Here is an 18,974-nt window from a genome sequence, read left to right on the forward strand (position 1 = left end):
AATAAAACCAGGAAGGGATCCAGCTGTGTACATCTGTCAAACCTCATAACTGATTCTGATGGTTGATGCATTTTGGCACAATGTTCTAGTGTTTAAAAAAATTAAACTGATTGACCTGATGTGGCATCGTGATTAAAGGTCACATTTTCCAACTTTAAAAGGCCACAGACAGTTAGTGTCACATTGTGTTCAAACTCAGCAAGCTGATGCTTTTTGCAAGTGGAACAGTCATTCTGTGGAGGGGGGGCGATATGTTCATTGTTTGATTCTCTTTTGAATCAGGTTTGAACAGACATTTGGTCGTTTCATCTGATATACACTGAAAAAGCATTAGAAGTGTGTGGATTTTATGTTTTTATGTGAATATATTTTCCCATAATTAGCTTTTAGGTTTAAGTGCTTTAAAATGCAAGCTTGTAAAGAAATCACACACAGAGTGGCACACACACACAGACACACACACACAGACACACACACATACACACACACTCACACAAAGTGACACATGGCAGCTTCCCACACAAAACTGAAGCTCTTGAATTTTCCATTAGTATTCCAAAACTGTGGTGGCTGCTGTTCCTCCAGTCTGCCACAGTCTGCACCCGGTTCTGTTGAGGAGCCACAGACTGAACAGAGGCCAAAATTTGTCGTGGACACAGAGGTGGAAAAAAAAAAATCTGACTTCAGGTTTGGATGTTCGCACAGATGGAGATTATAGGGAAAAATATACAGTGACTGATTTCATCAAACACAACACGAATCACCTGAAGGGCTGCAGACACATAGACACACAAAGCATCGTGGGAGGTGTAGGCCATTCATCTCTATTTACAAATAAATTCTTTATCTTGTGGCTTATATTTCTTTATGCTTTTCATCGTTTCCATTTCATCTCACACAATTGTTCAACAGAGAAAAGGAATTCTCTCTCTCTCTCTCTCTCTCTCTCTCTCTCTCTCTCTCTCTCTCTCTCTCTCTAAAAACCAGACAAAGAGCAACTGAAAAATATTATCTACATAATAGCCACAGACACAGGATAGGATTTCAAAAGGTGCCCTGTCTCACCAAAAACACCGGTGATACATTTTTATTCCTCAGGTGTGCATGCTTGTGCACACACTGAATCCCCTGTCTGTCTGTCTGAGTCAGTCAGGTAAGAAACCGATATAGTTTGTGGTTTATGACATGAATCACCTCTGTCCTCTGTTCTCTGTCTGCGCTGTAAACAGATTTTTTTAGGATTATACCCACAGATGGAGACACTGCAATTCTGTCCTCCAATCATTCACTTCCCTGATCTTTTTTTCTTTTAATCTTCCCCTCCAGTCTGCCTATCTGATTTCACCCACTAGCTTGTCTTTATGTCAATTTTACTAAATTCACACGTTTTCAGTGGAATACCTCCAGGAATTTGGTTTGATATGAATCGTGTCAAGAAAAAGATACAAATGGACCTTGACAGAAAGGGATTATAATGAGCCACTGGCAAAAAAATACATTTTTTTTTTGGTGCAGAGTACGTCTGGACAGATTGGATGCTGGAATTTGAGAGCTGATCGGGATAAAATCAACTGGAAAGGACTTAATCCACCAAGCCAGGAAGTCTATATGCTTTCACAATTTCCATTAGCGCCACGCCTTTCTGCTTTGTTTAATGATGCTACTGAAGTAGTACACATATTGTATAGTGCTTCACTTTTAAGCATGAAAGCTTCAAAATGCGTGATGACACTGAAACTGCCCATTGATTCATTCATTGTACACTGCCCGTCCAAAATAAAAGTCACAAACTCTATTATTTCTTTGATGATGGGAGAGTTGGACCGCTGAATAAGGTCTCAGACCATTTCTCAATAGAGTTAAGGTCTGTACTCTGTGGTGTCCAATCCATGTGTGAAAATGATGTGTCATGCTCCCTGAACCACTCTTTCCCCAGATCATAGCACTGCCCCCACAGGCTTGTACAGTAGGCACTAGGTATGATGGGTGCATCACTTTGTCTGCCGCTCTTCTTACCCTGATGCGCCCATCACTTTGAAACAGGATAAATCTGAACTCATCCCAACCCACTTTTAGTAGTTTCGTCAATCTCTTTAGATGTTTTCTTTGCTTGATGCATCAATAATGTGACCTTTCTGAAACAGATTAACATATATTCCACGACCACAGGATGTGTCTTCAGACATGGTTGTTTAAATAAAGAGAAGCTACTGACTTCATCGATTAAGGTTTAATAACTTGTTGCCAGCTGAAAAATAATCATCCATGCAGAAATTGTCCAATGGGAGGCTCCTACTTATTTTCTTAGTTAAATCTAGGTGGTGATGTCATACATGAAGCACATGCTCTCGAATGCCACATATTCTGACCTCATTAAGCACTATCCCATTTACATCAGATAAGAAACAAACACACCCACAAATGCTGGGAACTTGTCATTCCAAATTTAATTAACCCTCTGCTCCAAGGCAGAGTCATGCATAAATAAAATATAGCAAACTATTTTGACATTAATATTTATGCCTCTACTATTTAGCTTCTTGTCGTGGGGCCTTGGGGACCACAGGTCCTCACGTCACCTCTGCTTCTTTTCGGGGCAAACCTGAACATGAGGATTACAGGGAGGAGTGTTCAAAGTGCTTCATGCATGTCTCATTAGCATGTTGAATAATTCACTACGACATCCTAAGATAAGCGTTGAGTGCCGTGATACACACACCTTTCAAGGATTAGCTCGAGCTGAGGCATCAAGACTTGAGCTTGTGTGTGTGCAAGACAATGTTGAACAAAAGAGAGGGACATTTACTGGCAGGTCCACTTGGCAGTAAAAGCCCCTTTATTTAACTCTCAGACAACCCCTCTATGCACACAAAACACCATAGCATCCCTGTTATTGGTCCATCTCAGGCCGAGACACTCAAAGTTTGTCCCCAGCAGTTTGGAGAAGTGCTGACTCTACAATCTGGACCTGAGTGCTGCTTTAATGCATGCCATGTCTGTCACATCTTTCTGCTCCACTCCGGTCTTTTACGCACTTTACTCAATACCTCAGACCTTTTTCTACCTCCATCTTGTCCCTTGTCCCACTCATCTTCTCCCTCTCTGCATATGTGTATTATTCATCTGAAAAGTGACAGCAGGGTAGACATCTCTGTATGTTAAATAAGGAGATACGCTCTACTCCATTATTGATGCTAGATCTGCTGTTTACCTAGGAAGATCTCTGATAAAAAAAAGAGGAGACAATAGAATAGAAAGGCAGGATTATGAAACAGGAATCAGAAGAGGATGATAGGATTGTGTTTGTGCATATAAACGTCCTTCTTTCACGCTTCTCCCCTCTCTTTCTCTCGCTGGTGTGGGTGTAAATGCTCTTTTCTGTTGTGCAGAGGTGACCTGCATTAGTTGATGACTGTCGTCTCGGCCGCTGGAGTGCTCACTTCAGCTGAGTGACCCTCTCTACGCTCCCTCCATCCATTTTTCTTTGCCCAACACTTTGCCTCGCTGTGTGGCCATGCATGCACCAACACTCTCCAGCACTAAGTGTAGTGCTGTCGTTCACATCACGCCTCCTTGACGGGAGATGTATGCTACTTTACAGCACACTTCTCAGGCAACAGAGCCTCTCCTGACACTCAGCAAAGAATTTCGGTGTTAACATTAACACAGACTAGAGGGGCGTGGGGGTGTTAGTGTCTAATATGCCTTAACACCAAAGTAAATGCAGCTGCAAAGAGTACACAGATTCTGTTAGCCAGCAAGTACAGCAACAACAAGGTACAGGAACACACACACATGCACATACACACACACGTTCTCACAAAAAAATTTCCACAGTGCCTGCAAGCATTCTGAGCAGCGGTCATGTTTTGTCTTTTGTCCACTCATCCACCCATCTCCACCCATTCTTTATACACTCCAGATGCTCCCACGCACAGACAGTCAGTCATTACAAACAACCACAACGAGAGAGTGATACGCCAAGACAGAGCGGGAGCAGAGGTAGGAGGGTGGAGGAGCAAGGAAAGAGGGGGATTAACGTGATTCCAGAAATAAGCATACACATGTCAAAGGGAGTTATCAAAAACTCTCTGGTGGATAAACTGAATGAAAGTGCAGCTGCAACAAACAGCACTTAAGCCAGGTTAGATGACAAAGCAACATCTGCACTGAGTTGCTGAACAGGCAGCAACAGGCAAAGGTAGAAGAACACATCACAAAAAACAGCTCCTTTTTTGATTGCGAGCCATAAAAAAGTAAGATAGGTCGGAAGAGAAGTTCAAACCCTTCCTTACCTCTATATACTTAGTTCATCACAGCATGAAGTGGGTGTTCATGTTGGATCCTTTCAGAGGTGGCAAAAGCACATATATTCTTAACTATGTACAGTATACATACTGTACATCTCTGCTGAAAATCTCATAACTCATAATTACAAAACTGTGTGATTAAAATGAGAACACACTAGTTAAGCCTTTAGCTCTTTTGTTACAACATTCCTCGTCTCCACACGACTACAAAAATCTTTTGTTTGGCCCCAGAAGAAGCTGGTTCTCAAAGTATTCAGTACACACACATACTCACATTCACTAAAACCACCAGGCTGCATCTCAACGCCCTTCAGATGCTTTAAAACTGAAGTGCTGAGCCTGTTTGAATAGGAAATACATATGTTTGTGTTCAAATGTGGAGATTTGTACTTGATTTGTAAATGAAGAATCAAAACCAATGAGCAAAATGTAAAACTTTTCTCTGGACTCATCACCTGAGCAACATAACACTGGAAACATGTTTTCATTATCATCTCCACCCTCAACATCATCCTCTAAGACGAAGGAATGTAAATCTGAGAAGAGATATTTCCCTGTAATGTCACTGTGTCACTTCTCAACAATCAAATGTAGCTCTCACCTCATCGGGGCATTGCCAACATGCAAACTGCCAAGTGCAGCTTCAATGTGAAATTCAACACTGCCAACTACATTCCAGTGTGTCAGCAGCCCATACCACTCGTTCATCTTTCGGTTACATTTTGGCTCTAACTCATTGCCTGTCCGCACAGGCGTATTATCTGTGACGCTATCTGCCACGACACTGACTGACTGAAAGCAGAGAGTCTTGGCTCGCATCCGCCCAAGGGCTTCACCCTCTCATACCACAAATGGCAGATGTGTGATTCATTTGACGAAAAGCGCCCTAATGTCATTAGTGGCCTCAACAGCCACTGAAAATTATGCAGCTTTTTAAAATTACATGCAAAAACACGGCTAAAAATAACGTCTGGTCACAGTTAAGTGTTGTAGTGTCAGTGATGGGGAGGCTGCGCCATCCACTTCCCACCAGCATGTGGTTTCTTTTATTGTGCAGCTCGCTGCACATGCAGGGCAGAGGGGTGAGCGCAGGAAGCTTTTCAGGGCTGTTAGTGGCATCTGTCCTGCTGCATTCCCACTGTGACAAGCACGCCATTTATTTTCTCATCACTTTCTCTAATTTATCATGTCCTGAAAAACCAGCTTATTACACCTAAGATGGGGATAGTAATCTTCCTAATTAATACTCAGTTAGAGCCAGGAAAGATGGCCCAGATGACCTTGAAGTGCTAAGTTTATCCAGCCTGGTGTTTTTCAGATAACCAGTGAAATCACACTTAATTTAGAGCAACAACTCAATACTCCATTTTCAATGTCCATTAGCCGCAAAAAGTACTTAAAGTAAGTACTTAAACCTCTTAATAAATATGACTGATTATATGTATTATTATATATGACATATAAATGACATCTTTAGTTCTGGTTCATCAGTACTATTCATCTGTGCCTTTGGATGCGTGGGCCCCATCTAAAGGCACATAAGACACAGTAAACCTGTGGGAATGTGAGTGAGTGATGCTGCTTAAAATTTCATTCAGTTTACTGACTTTTATTTTATATGCTAATCTTACTTCTTACAATTTAAGAAGAGACGTCTGACATCTGCAGTTTGACGAGTAGCAAAGAGTCCAGCCACCTGGTTTAATATTTAACAAAACAATACGGTTTGTTTTGTGATGCTTTTTCAGCATAAAATCTTCATCTCAAAAGTAGCTACAGCTAAAATAGAAATATGAAGTACAAGCACCTCCAAATTTTACATACAGGTCTGTGCCTTGAAAGCTATTTTAAATGACTGAACTTTTATACAGAAATAGCTATTCAGATTTAAATTGTACAGCATATAGAGTACAGTATATCGATTTTACGCTACAGTTGATGCAGACTGTTGCCCTAGTCAAAAATAGATAAGACTACCTTTTTAAAGTAAGACATAATGAGCTGGGGTTATTTTCTGCATATGCAGAGTGAGCATCAGCAGCTCCATTCATCCATAACGAGAAGAGCTAGAAGGGCATCAGGTGTGTCTCCTGCGTAGGCTTCCCCTTCAGTGTGGTGTGTTAATCCACTCTGCACGCAATCCTCTACACAGATTCAACAATTTAGAAGCCAACCATGTGGCTTCACATCAACAATGCATGCAACTGAAGGCATCAACACTTAGACACACTTGAGTGATAATTCAAATACCCTGTCACTCACGAACTCTGTGGTTCACCTGCACTTAAATAAACAAACTGTTAAATGTACAGTTGCAAGAAATTGACAGTAAAATAAGTTTTTTTAGCGGTAGGAACACGGAAATACAACAGACGCCATAGACAGATAATTAACAAAAGAAATACAGACAGTAAATATATCACTTAACAGGCAGTCACAGCCAGTTAGTCCAGACAGACATGTCGTTTACTGCGATCAAAGCAGAGGCAGACGCCAAATCCTCCCTTTGTGACATAACACAGCGTTTTATTTTATGTGGATTTACATGCACATCCATGCTATTGGGTTAATACTGTATTACTGGGAGCTCTATTTCAATTCGAGTCAGTAGGCCAGTAACACTGTGCAGGCTCTCTTCCTCTCTGCCATTCTGTCTCATCTTAGTCCAGGCCATCTGTTACAGACGCAGCTCGAATATGTGGCATGAGGCGCACATATATGTTATCTCTGTTACAGGCTATTACTGACACACACCTCTCAGTAAAGTAAAGCCAATGGAAGATGAGCATGAACAGGTGTGGCTCTCTCCGCCGTGCAGCTCCTACTTTGAATGTAATTGCGTGCCGACTGCTGAAACCCCCTCAAGTGTTTGGGCACAGGATTTAGAAGCAGGAGCTATGTATAGGCAGACGCTAAAGCATGCTTGCACCTATAACTACACACACAGTCACAAATTATGTACAAACACACAGGCACACTCACACTCACACACTCTCTCACACACACACACTGTATAAAAGCAGTTTGAGTCATCACATTATTATCAGGTGTCTCAAGTCAGCCCACTTTCATCTGACAGAACAATTCATAGATGGAGCTACACATATATTTTAGCTTGTCAGTCTCTGTCTCACACACATTTACATGCACTTTCTTACTCACTCACTCTTTCAAGACATGTAATATTTCCATCTATGTGGACAAAGTGTGTGATTGAAACTTAAAAGCAGAGAAAAGAAGAAGGCTGTGCAGAGAAAGGGGCGCTGACAACAATAGTGGAGGGAGGCAGGAGCCTTTGGCCGTCACATCTGTGAGACCATGAGTGATACAGGGGGTTCAGAGAGTCCATGGTCAAAGAGAAATGTGTTATTCAACTTATTATTCATCTGTTCCTTTCCTTATTTCCATATTCCTTTGTTGCAGGAGCTTGATAGGCCCCGGCACGCACCTGGCACTTCCATGCCAACAAAGTCCTATCTGGTGTGGTGCCACAGTGGCACACACAAGCGTGTGCATGCATATTCACACACACAGATGCACTGAAACACAATACAGAACACAGACAACATGCACAGGGCGTGAGCAGGGGGGTAAAGGTGGTAATTATTCAGGGGCTCCAAAGCTGGAGACGGACCCCAAAAAAATGATGAAAGATGAATTAAACTTTCTCGTGGTGCTGCAGTCTACCGTGCCACAATTTCACACACTGTCAAATTGCCCAGAATTCCCCGAGAGCCACATACTTAAAGAGCTATTAAAGAAGCATACTAATTGTCCATCCTTCATTTGTGTGCTCAGTACAAGCACATAATGAGAAATCCATTACACCACACATGTGCACGTGCAAGCAGAGATTAAACGTGAAGAAATTCAAGTAAAAGTTTAGTTCTTACCTTCCTCAGCTGAATTAGGCTGGAAAAACAGACAGAGGGACAGAAAGACACTCCACATCTCCACTACAGAATGACACTGACAGAGAGAGAGGGAGGGAGAGAGCATGAAAGAGAGGGAAAGAGGGAGATAGAGTGAGTGTGTGTCTGTGTGTATGAGTGTGTATGTGTGTGTGTGTGTGACAGAGCTGGAGAGGGGGGTGAGAGAGGAGGTGGAGTCTGCTTGCTAGCTTTATCTGAGAAAGAGAAAGAGAGAGAGACAGAGAGAGAGAGAGGGGATGGGGGGGTGGATGAATGAATGGATGAGGGAAGTAGAAGTATATTTACAGAGCTGCACATACAATATGTGCACTGCCAAGTGACAAAGTAAACAAAACATTGTTGACAGGAGGAGAGAAAGAGATCAGAAAGAGTGAGTGGAAGAGAGTTCTTTTTTATTTGAGAGAAACAAAGACAGAGACATAAAGCCAGGGAGAGTCAGCAAGAGAAAGTGACAGAGGTGGAAAATTTAATAAACAAGTTTGTCTGGTCTCTAAAACAACTGCCTAGACATGTCTGGCAATGTCCGGCCCAGCTCTTTTCTAATTGCACGAATTTCGACGAGGCCGCCTGGCAGACTGTGCTGCAAACTGTGGCATCCCTCACATGTCTGGACACTGCGCTAACTTGTATTTCTCAAGCTGTGGCATGTGAGAGTGCCCAACTTCTTTTTCCTCTCTCGGCTCTACCTTTTAAGGAAAATGATCGTGATTTGGACACATTTTTGGATGCTCTCCATCCTTCATGTGGCTTCGTGCTCTCTCTTCCTAACACCCCTCCTCCCCGTCCTCTCCCCTCTGTCTCTCAGACACACTCATCTCTTCCCAGAATTGCTCATCCAGACAGTACCCAGACACGCACACATGCACGCATACAACATGCAAACACACAGAGCTGTATAACCCTCTGGTCCGTGCACGCCACTCGCTGGTCAGACGGCAGCACTGCAGCTTGTTGATGGGCTTTCATGCCCCAGTTCACTGCAATGACTAAGACTTCAGTAGACTCTTGCAGAGAGATGTTGCTTGCTGCCTTGACACAGTTAGATGGCCCAATTCCCAGCCAGCCAGGGGCTACCCACCCAGGGCTGTGCACTCTGGGGACCTGGGCTGGAGAGGCTAAAGAGGGAGATGGATCTGAATTCTCCAGGCATAATGTAGGGAATTAATCAATTTATCTGGTCTGCCAGAACATGTTCCATCTTAAATAATATGGGTTTCTATGATATTTTAGACCTGGAACAATGTGTTCATTAATTAATAACTCAACTATCAAGCCTGTATAAGTTAAAATGACAAAAATTCACTGGATCCCATCTTTCAAATTTGAATATTTTACCGTTCTCTTAGTGTTCTATGATAATAAATTGAATATTTTTGGGTTTGGGCTCTTGGTTGAACAAAACAACAACAACATTTTAAGAAATTACCATCAGTTTTGAGAATGTGATAGCTATTTTATCTACAGACTAAATAATAGATAATTGTAATTAAGTTATAATTAAAGTCTTTGTCACTGTTACAGCCCTGTTTTTGCCCACACTCTAAAAAAATAAAATCAATAACCTCTAGGCATGCAATTCACTTAGGATTTGGTTTCCCTTGAAAATAAGAACTATGCACTCAAACAGCAGCAACAGCCTGTAATTTTAGAAGTATGTTTTCTTTAGAACAGCAGTTAAGTTAAAGGAAATTTGCAAAAGGAATTCCCCTCCAAGGTTAACGCTCTCTTGCATCTCTACAGTATGTGTGTTCCAGTGTAGTTTGTGAAGCTGCATCAATATATACTGTTCAGCCACAGAAAAAAAATTAATGGGCTCTGGATTTAAATGGATGGCTTTATTTCACTGTTTCAGTGCAGCGTTGTTCTACAGTCCTCTGTGTAGCTGCACAGTAAACTGAGGTTTTTACATGGTGCAGAAAAGGTACGTAGTAGTGCCACAGTGCAGAAGTGGGTACCAGACAAAACACCATTCAAAGCTCTCACACTTTCACTTTGGCACAGATGCTGCAGCTACATTAAAGATTCATGGCAACAAACTTGCTTTGACTTATGGCATTACAGGCAGAAAAAAACACACTGTTTACGCTCATAATTCAACTCACACATTCCCTTACAAGATGCACAACTTTATTTCCTTCACAAATTCTCAAAGCAAATGCGTCATTACTACAGCAGGAGAACATATAACATTATAATGGAAAAACAGTAAAGGTTTCAGTAGCTAAAGAACTCTCATCTGACTCTCTCTCACTTGTTGTCTCACACAAAAATTCAAAATATACATACTAAATACTTACACATTGTGGAGAACTGTAAAACTATAGTTTTAGTAACTCAATCAGCAAAGGGCAAAAAAATGGATGTAACAGGATTATGAGACACAAACAGAACAAACAAAACCACCGATATTCTATTATATACATAAAAACTAGCAAAGATATCCACATACACTATAAAGAAGCAAAGAAAGCAGACTGACTGCTAAAGAACAAAAACCAGTCCTAGAAGTGTGCACATCCGGAAAAAGGTGCAACTGTACAAATGCTGACATAATCTCAGAAAGCAAAAATACTGTTCTGTACTAAATGACAATGCTGCTGTAACTGGAGATACTACAATAAATACATACGATTTTAGACAATCACAAACATAGAAGGTTTTGTGCGTAAACCATTTAAATAAATACAATAAACGTAGTGTTTTTCTCTGTATGACTATCTTACATGGCAAGCGATGTGTTATTTGATCAGTAGACTTGAACGTATTTCTATGCATCCCTCAAAAGGCCATTTAAAACTGACTGGTACTTTTGATTTGATGTAACACTGTTTAAAGATTGTGTTTTGTTTCATGGTTTCGGATGCAATCTTAGTAACACAGAGAGGTCATAAGACTTTCAAGTACAACAACAGATAAAGGGATATATGGATAAAGCAGATATAACAGTTTTAGCCCCATACAGTACCATAATAAGCCACCTGAGGTTTTTGTACTATCTGCTGTAATAGATAATGTAAACAGATGCACTACAACAATGTTTGTCCTCCTGGTTGAATCTTACAGTAAACTTGTAAAACGTGGTTAAGGCTAAGCAGAGCTCGACTTCACCTCGTCCTCATAAATACACTATGTTTCAATGTGTTACTTATTTATCAGCACAAACACTCCTGACTTCTAACATCACTAATAAATACAAACATTGGCTATTCTCTGGGCATGTTGTCATACATATCTTTTTAAATATTCTTAAATATGTTCATTACATAACTGCTCTGTGTTACTTCTGCCTACTCAAAACAAGACAACATGGCTCCCTTCTCCTGGCATTAAGGCACATCAGGCAGACAGACAGGACAACAAGTCAGTCTTTTTGGGTCAAAGTGCTGTGCTCCAAACCCAGCTTTTCAAGCGTGACCTCGATACATAAATCCCCTAAATGCTGCAACCTCTTAATACTGGGGGTAGATGAAGACCTTGGACGTAACACTGAATATATGGTGATCCTCTTATATGGCAAGACTGTATGTGCAGAACTGGCACTGGTAATATCAACAAACAGTAAGTGCTGGGAAGTCATTTTGTCCCATTTTAAACTGTATCACTGTGAATTCTTTCCATTATTCTAGCATTTAGGGAATCTGAAAATAAAACACTCTAAACAACATACATTAAAAAACTAAAATCTTTTATCTGCATTAAAACACTGGATTTGCTTTTCCTACAATATCTATGTGCTTGAAACCTGTTTGTCTGTCCTGTATCCTGCATCTTTCTTGCTCACGGTTTCTCTGGAGAAAGCTCCACCATAGGAACCTTTTCTGTGGGGGACATTGGTGGAGGTTCTTTGGTGTCTGGCACGTTAACAACCACTGCTTCAGGCAGAGAGGAGGGGTTAGGTTTTTCCGTAGTGGCAGCGAATCCCTGAGCAATGTCATCAAAGGTTCTTCCTTTGGTCTCAGGTACAAGGAGGAAGGTGAAGATGAAGAACAGGATGAGGAGGACCATGAAGATTAAGAAGACGTAAGCGCCACATAGTTCCTTAAAGAAGAGGAAGAAGATGTCTGTTTAGAAAAAATGCAATATAAAGGATATTTGTACATCTGAATTTGCTTTAGGTCTAATAAATGTGTTAGTACCTGCAGCTTAGGGAAACCCTGTCCAACCAAGAAGTTTGCAGCCCAGTTGGAGAAACCAGAAATGGTCATGGCAGCAGGTCTGGGCCCCTGGGAGAAGAGCTCGGCCACAATGAACCAGGGGATGGGACCTGGGCCCATCTCAAAACTGGCAACAAAGCCGAACACAGCTATAATGGCCAGGTAGTTTAGGGATGGGTTAGCCTCCTGCTCAGAGAAAGAAACAGAGAAACAAAAAGAGCATGAAGAAACGATTAAATAATGATGGTGCAATAAGATGAACAAAAAAACTGATTGGGTATGATTTGGGTACAACATGGACACTCACCACTAAAGCAAGGGAGATAGTCATGATAAGGGCACAAATGGCCATTCCACCCAGTCCAATCAGATGCAATGTCCTTCTCCCCGCCCGTTCAACCAGGAAGAGCTGGTTTCCAATGAATATACATAGTTAATTATTACGTCAAAATATATATGTATATATATATAATAAAGTCACACACCATACTACTTAGCATTCAGTAGTAACTTACAGAGACAACAGTAAACACGGTGTTAACGACTCCAGCTCCGATGGTGGCATAGATGGGCTGAGATACACCAGCAGTTTCGAATATGCTTGTGGAGTAGTAAAAAACCTGAAAGTGGATAAAAAAAATAAGAGTTACTGTTGTTGGTTGCTACTCATTTTAAACAGTTCAGTCTTTAAAAAAAGTTTCAAAGTTCATAGACTTTAAACTTGTTTGTTTGTCACAGTTCAATTGGATCCTGCAGCCAATAGCCACAGGCCACAGCAGCTTTACTGTGACTGTCAGGTCAGACTGGTTACATGACCTTATTAACAAAACACCAAATAAATACTGCTGTGCTTATCTTCTTCTATTGACACCCTGAGCTATTCACTCCATCTAACATCGCCTGGAGCAGAGAAGACTCAGATGTCAGAAAAATGTGTCTAAATTTTGTGAATTCCACTTTAAAGATACATTTGATAATTATATCCTTATCACACTGCTCCATCATAGGACATGACGTCTACTCACAGCATTGATGCCAGACAGCTGCTGGGAGAGTTGGAGGATGATAGCGATAATGATCGGCTGACGGTATACTCGAGAGCGGAAGAGTTCAGGGATGGTCACTTTCTTTTCCATGGCCATCTTCATAGCTTCTTCCTTCATTTCTTGAATGTCATCACTCACATCTTCACAGCCACGAAGACGCACCAGTGCTACAAGGAAGAATGAGAAGGGAGCAGGTAAGTACATTATTCTGCCGATATAATGTGAAGTAAAGAGAGCTGGAAGGGACTTTGAACATAATGTAACTTGGTAAAATTTTAATAAACCAGAGGACCACCACTACAGAACAAGCGTCACCAGGTTATTAAACATTCATGAGTCATTCAAGATTCAGTCTCATTAAAATCTGATGTTGCCATCTTCTTGCAGTCTCCAAACTCACCTTTTTGTGCCTCCTCCTCCTGGTTGAGGACAATGAGCAGGTAGCGGGGGCTTTCGGGGCAGAAGGGCAACATGATGCTCTGTAACACTGCAGGCAGGATGGTCAGAGCCAGTAGCACCGGCCACAAAGCATCTGAACCCAGAAGAACCTCCAGACCGAAGATCTAAAATGAAATGGTTATATGTTATTAAGTATGGGAAGAAGTCAATAAATGTGTGATATTTGTGTTGCAAAATGGACAGACAGTCAGGTTTAGAGCAGCTTCAGTTAAGTTTATCACATTGTACAGCTACAGGGTCTGCTAAAGCTGATATAAGAAGAATCCATCACTGTATTACCATACCATAATCACACTATCATAGTTTACCTGTGCCACAAGGATGCCAATAACAACACCAAGTTGGTGCAGTGTGCCGAAGGCTCCTCGGAGAGCAGTGGGAGAGATCTCGCCCAAGTACATGGGTGTCAGTCCCGTGCACAAACCGCAGAACACACCAATGACCAACCGACCGACAATGACCATCTCAAAAGATTGAGCCAGAGACGAAAATCCCATCAGACCACCGCCGAGCAAAGCAAGGACATTAGACAGAAGCATGGACTTGCGCCTGGTGATGACAAGAAAGGGGAAGGACAGAGTTAATGACAGAAACATTTAAAGCAGAAACAGATGATTAAAAACATTAAGAGAGGTGATAACTGAGAGAGGAAACAAATAATTATTTGGATTATTGCAAATGATTTTATCAATCATTAGATTAACTGCTTAGCCAATGAAATGTCAAATAATAATGCAAAAACATTATTCCACTTTACAATGACTTGCTACAGCCCAGTATTTGGTACTGACGTCCTCACCTGCCAAATTTGTTGACCATGGCTCCAACAGAGAAGGACCCGATCATGCCCCCGACACTGAAGATGGCCACAGCAAAACTCCACACCACAGTGTTTGTACTTGAGCTGAAAGGCTCTCCGTACCGCTCCAGTGAGACATTATGGAAAAATGTACGCAGTTTCTATCAAACCACAGAAAAAACAGCAAGGTTAGAGTAGTGTTAGTTAAAAAAACATATGTTACTTACATTCAAAGAAATTCAATTACAATCAAACAGATGAGCTTAATGCTCATCTGGGAATATTCAATGTAACCACATGGGGACAGTATAGGTTTGAGATCTGTCACATTGCACTGCTGTGCACGCTAACGAGCCTAGACAGAGTAAAAAGCTCATGTCTAGCACCACAACTCTAATTTAGATCAAGGCAGACCTATTCTAGAAAAATGCATTTATCTGTATGCTATTGTATTACCACAAAAATAATGAGAAATTACTACACACACCTGTTCCGGTGCGTTGATGACCCCAGTGTTGTAGCCAAACTGTAGTGAGCCGATGACCGCTGTTGAAACAGCATAGAGGAGGTGAAGTGTCACCTTCTTCTTTGGCTGTTGAGAAAGAAGGAAACAATGAGTGGATGCAGCTTATGCACAATCGTCCCCTCTGATTGAGTGGCAGACATGGCCCGTTCCTGCCTTCACAAAGGTCCTGTTGTTGTTTATAGGGACACCCGTGACCACACACAATGAGCTTTTCTTTCACTCAAACTCTGTTCTCCCTCAGTGTTTTCAACATTCTGCATAAGCAGAACGCTTACCTGTGCAATTTCTCTGCCGAGAAAGCCAAGTGTTACATAACTGTACTGTAAGTATTTCTCGGATAAGTAGCTAAAGATAGCCTCAAAGAAAAAGACGGAATCCTATTGAGAGGGTTTTCCTGCAGTTCTGCAAGTAAAGTAGCTCATAACAATAAGCTAATACACCTGACATGAGTCTTTTACAAGGCAAGAGAAATGTGCAATAAGTATTTAGCCAAGCAGAAGTGAACTGTAACTATGTGGAGGCATCGTGCCAAAAATGGAATTCCCCCGTCTGCGTTTTCACTTTGATTTAAGAACTAACCCAAGTACTAGACCTGTTTCACATCTACTGTAGTAATTCTTCAACTTTCTAAGAGCATTTTGAAATGATTTGTGTGGTCTAATGAAAGGGGCTGAAGTCCAAACAGGCTCATTACTGAATAGAAATCCACTTGAGTCATGTAGTTTAATCCCTCTCTTTTCAAATCTGCTGATGTTTCAACACTAACCAGCCTATACAACACCAATCGTGATGAAAAACAGCTACTTCTGGAAACAAATGTGCAAAGACGGTCACAATGTACGTTCTCCACAGCTTTTGCGTACAAGTCACAATCTGCTCAGATAGAATTAATCCAATCTTGTTAAACAATATATTTGTTGTGTACAAAGTGCTTCAATCAAAAAGGCAGACAGGGAAGAATGAGTCTTGTTCTTCTGAAATAAAGTTCTGGTCTTGAATCTGGACGAGCCTCTTTTGTCTGATTTACTGGGGTTCAACAAACAACTTATGGTTCCTTATGAACAATGGCCTAATCATTTTAAGTATTTGTGGCAGCACTTATCACGTTACTATTATACATCACACGGCTCAGAATGAAACAAGGAGGAAGTGACTAATTACTTAAAAAAATTATAATGAACTGAAAACATTTGTTTTATAATTATGTTGATATGAAAAAGCAAACTGACAATACATTTGTGAAAGTTGTAGGAGTGTCTTCTGTTTATGTCGGTGTGGCAGGAAATGTGGCGCACGTGATACTTAGAAAAAAAATGTGCACATTAGCTGTATGCCTGTTATCTTTAGCTTTGGCTGCAAGGTGTCCTCAGACAACCCTGACACAAGAATAGACAATGAAACAGCAGAATTACATGTGGGTGTGTGTGATCATGTTAGTACCTATATGTGTTTGCATGTTAAACAGACATGTCAGTTGCATCTTCAGGGACATGCTGGGGTTGAGTATGATTTTGATAATGCATGGTTACATCAGAGCCTTAAATTAGTATTAGTTTTATGCTTGTTATGAATCAAAGAATACATGTCAAATCTAAACTAAGCACAAAATGTTAATAGCTGTACTTTTACAGCACTTTATGTCAATTTTGTGTTTGGAGTTAAAAATATTCTACGATATTCTATTTAAGAAATGTTAGGATCATTACATATTATTACATGTTAGGGATTAAATTCCTAGAAATGAACACAGTAAAAAATACTGATAACTTAGACCTATTCAGCAGTGATTAAACAGCCTAAAATGCAAAAGTTTGAACATAAACAACTCCATAACAACTCGGCATGGTTTCTTTGCCCTTTTATGGTTTTTGAGTCTATGAGCTTAGACTTTCTTGTGTTTGTTTATCATGAACTTTTGCAGAAACCGCTTTACACACATTTTCCCCTATGCTGTAATCAATTAGGATATCTCACTGAGATCAGGATCGTTTTTTTTCCTGCAACAGAGGCTACATTGAAACGATGTGTATCTTTACCGAAGATAAAAAACATTACTATAGAATTGATATTAGTTGTTGTGCAACTTCCTGGTGCAGGCGTTTTTGCAATGTATGCTAGCATTACGAGTGATGTGGGTGGTAATTGCACCAACACAGATGAGAAAATCTTAAGAAACACAAAAATGAAGTAAATGGATGCAACGTGTTTCAAAATACAAACCGCAGGATTTACAAAGGGCGATTCCAGCACAGGTTCATAGATAGCAGGCAAACTCATATATCTTACTATGAGAGACACTTAATCTATACAAATTTAATGCTCACTATTTGATCAGTAACACAAAAACTATTCTGCTGCATGTTACAACTAGAACTGTGCCCTCCTCCATATATTTTTTCCAGATCTCTCATATTACCATTGGCTCATTGTACTTCTCTGCAGGTAAAAGCAAGAAACATAAACTCATGTTCAAACTTGCTACCCAATGGTTATATCTCCTTCTCAGTCTGTTCACTTTCTTCCTTAGTCACTTCCTGAAATGTTTGCCTCTCATCCCAAGTTCCTGCTCTTGCTAGAAAAGGAAAACACAGAATTGCCAGCCTGTGACTCGTAAATACCAAGTTCTTATTCATCAGGAGCTGCTGGCTGACAACAGGCTTGGAATAAAACAAACAATGGCAAGAGCCAGACTGACACCCTTCCTCTGGAAGCACTAGGAACTATAACAGACAGCTCAGATAAATACATTTATGCATGAGAAAAGTGTTCAGCAGCATCTTGTGGAGGATGTAAAAAGGTTTATAAAAAAAATAATCAGTACAGTACAAATAAGAAGCTGTTACATTTACCTTTTCATTCTCCATCCGCTCCATCTTTGCTCCTTGTTATAAGATATTCACACGAAAACCACAGGAACGACACCAACTGAAGCTTCTTGTAGACTGAACTTAAACTTCTGTGTAAATAGTCAGCTGAAAAACAAACATGAGAACCACTTGTGATTACTGTTTGTGTAGCAAACAACTATTATAATGTTTCTTAAAATAAAAGTTTAAACTATTAGAGAATTATTTTATCAATTCAACTTGTGGATTAATTCTGCCCCACAAAAGTAAGAAGTAGGGTATAGATTACAGACCTAATGGACTAGATACTGTGGATGACTCTGCGGCCTAGACAGCTGAAGCACTTTTCTAAAATGAACTGGAGTCAGTCAGATCCCAGGATGATGGTAAACCACTCCCTATGGTTCCCCTTAACCTCTTTCTCTCTAATCATCAACACTAACAAAGAAAAGTGATGTAACATAACTAATCACAGCCGTTTTGCCTTTATCATTAAAAATAACTAAATTAATTAATTAAAATTTTTTTACCAGAAATGAATAAGCAGCAAAGACTATTACGATTCACAGTGTGTATGGGAGGTGCAGGTGATGCTGCGGCGTCATTTAAATGTTTTATCATGCGCACAGGGCTGGTTTTACCTTTATAAGTAATACTTATTTTATTCTAATAACAATACAAAACATTACAAAACAATACAAACAATACAGAACAATGGCAGTGAAACCAACAGAATGAATCAGCATGATGAAGAAAAAATAAATGAGTTTGTTTACCGTTATGTGGTTCCAGCCTCTGTGTATCCTGTAAAACTATGTTTTCCGACACCGCTGTCTATGACGAATGATCCGTCCTCCCACCTGACGCGCTTTTATATGAAGCGGCACAAGTTCAGCTGCACG

At 40.6% G+C, this 18,974-nt stretch overlaps 2 protein-coding genes across 2 annotated transcripts in view; both read right to left on the bottom strand.

The window, feature by feature from the left end:
• ephb6 (eph receptor B6) overlaps window positions 1-8,346 on the bottom strand; it is a 30,382-nt gene extending 22,036 nt beyond the window's left edge. Inside the window, exon 1 of the mRNA XM_026370507.1 lies at window positions 8,204-8,346. Within this exon, the coding sequence (XP_026226292.1) occupies window positions 8,204-8,309 (106 nt within the window). The 5' untranslated portion in view covers window positions 8,310-8,346. The remainder of the gene's footprint in view (window positions 1-8,203) is intronic.
• A 1,712-nt stretch (window positions 8,347-10,058) lies between these two features.
• Window positions 10,059-18,974, bottom strand: slc2a3b (solute carrier family 2 member 3b). Its single transcript, XM_026370573.1, has 11 exons — window positions 18,849-18,974; window positions 18,076-18,198; window positions 15,188-15,292; window positions 14,701-14,861; window positions 14,210-14,450; window positions 13,843-14,005; window positions 13,422-13,609; window positions 12,912-13,016; window positions 12,704-12,805; window positions 12,379-12,582; window positions 10,059-12,280 (listed from the first exon to the last, which is right to left on the bottom strand). The coding sequence occupies exons 2-11, from the start codon at window positions 18,097-18,099 to the stop codon at window positions 12,020-12,022; spliced, it is 1,554 nt and encodes a 517-aa protein (XP_026226358.1). The 5' UTR covers window positions 18,100-18,198; window positions 18,849-18,974; the 3' UTR covers window positions 10,059-12,019.

This window comes from Anabas testudineus, chromosome 16, assembly GCF_900324465.2.
Source record: "Anabas testudineus chromosome 16, fAnaTes1.2, whole genome shotgun sequence".
NCBI classification, from domain to species: domain Eukaryota; kingdom Metazoa; phylum Chordata; class Actinopteri; order Anabantiformes; family Anabantidae; genus Anabas; species Anabas testudineus.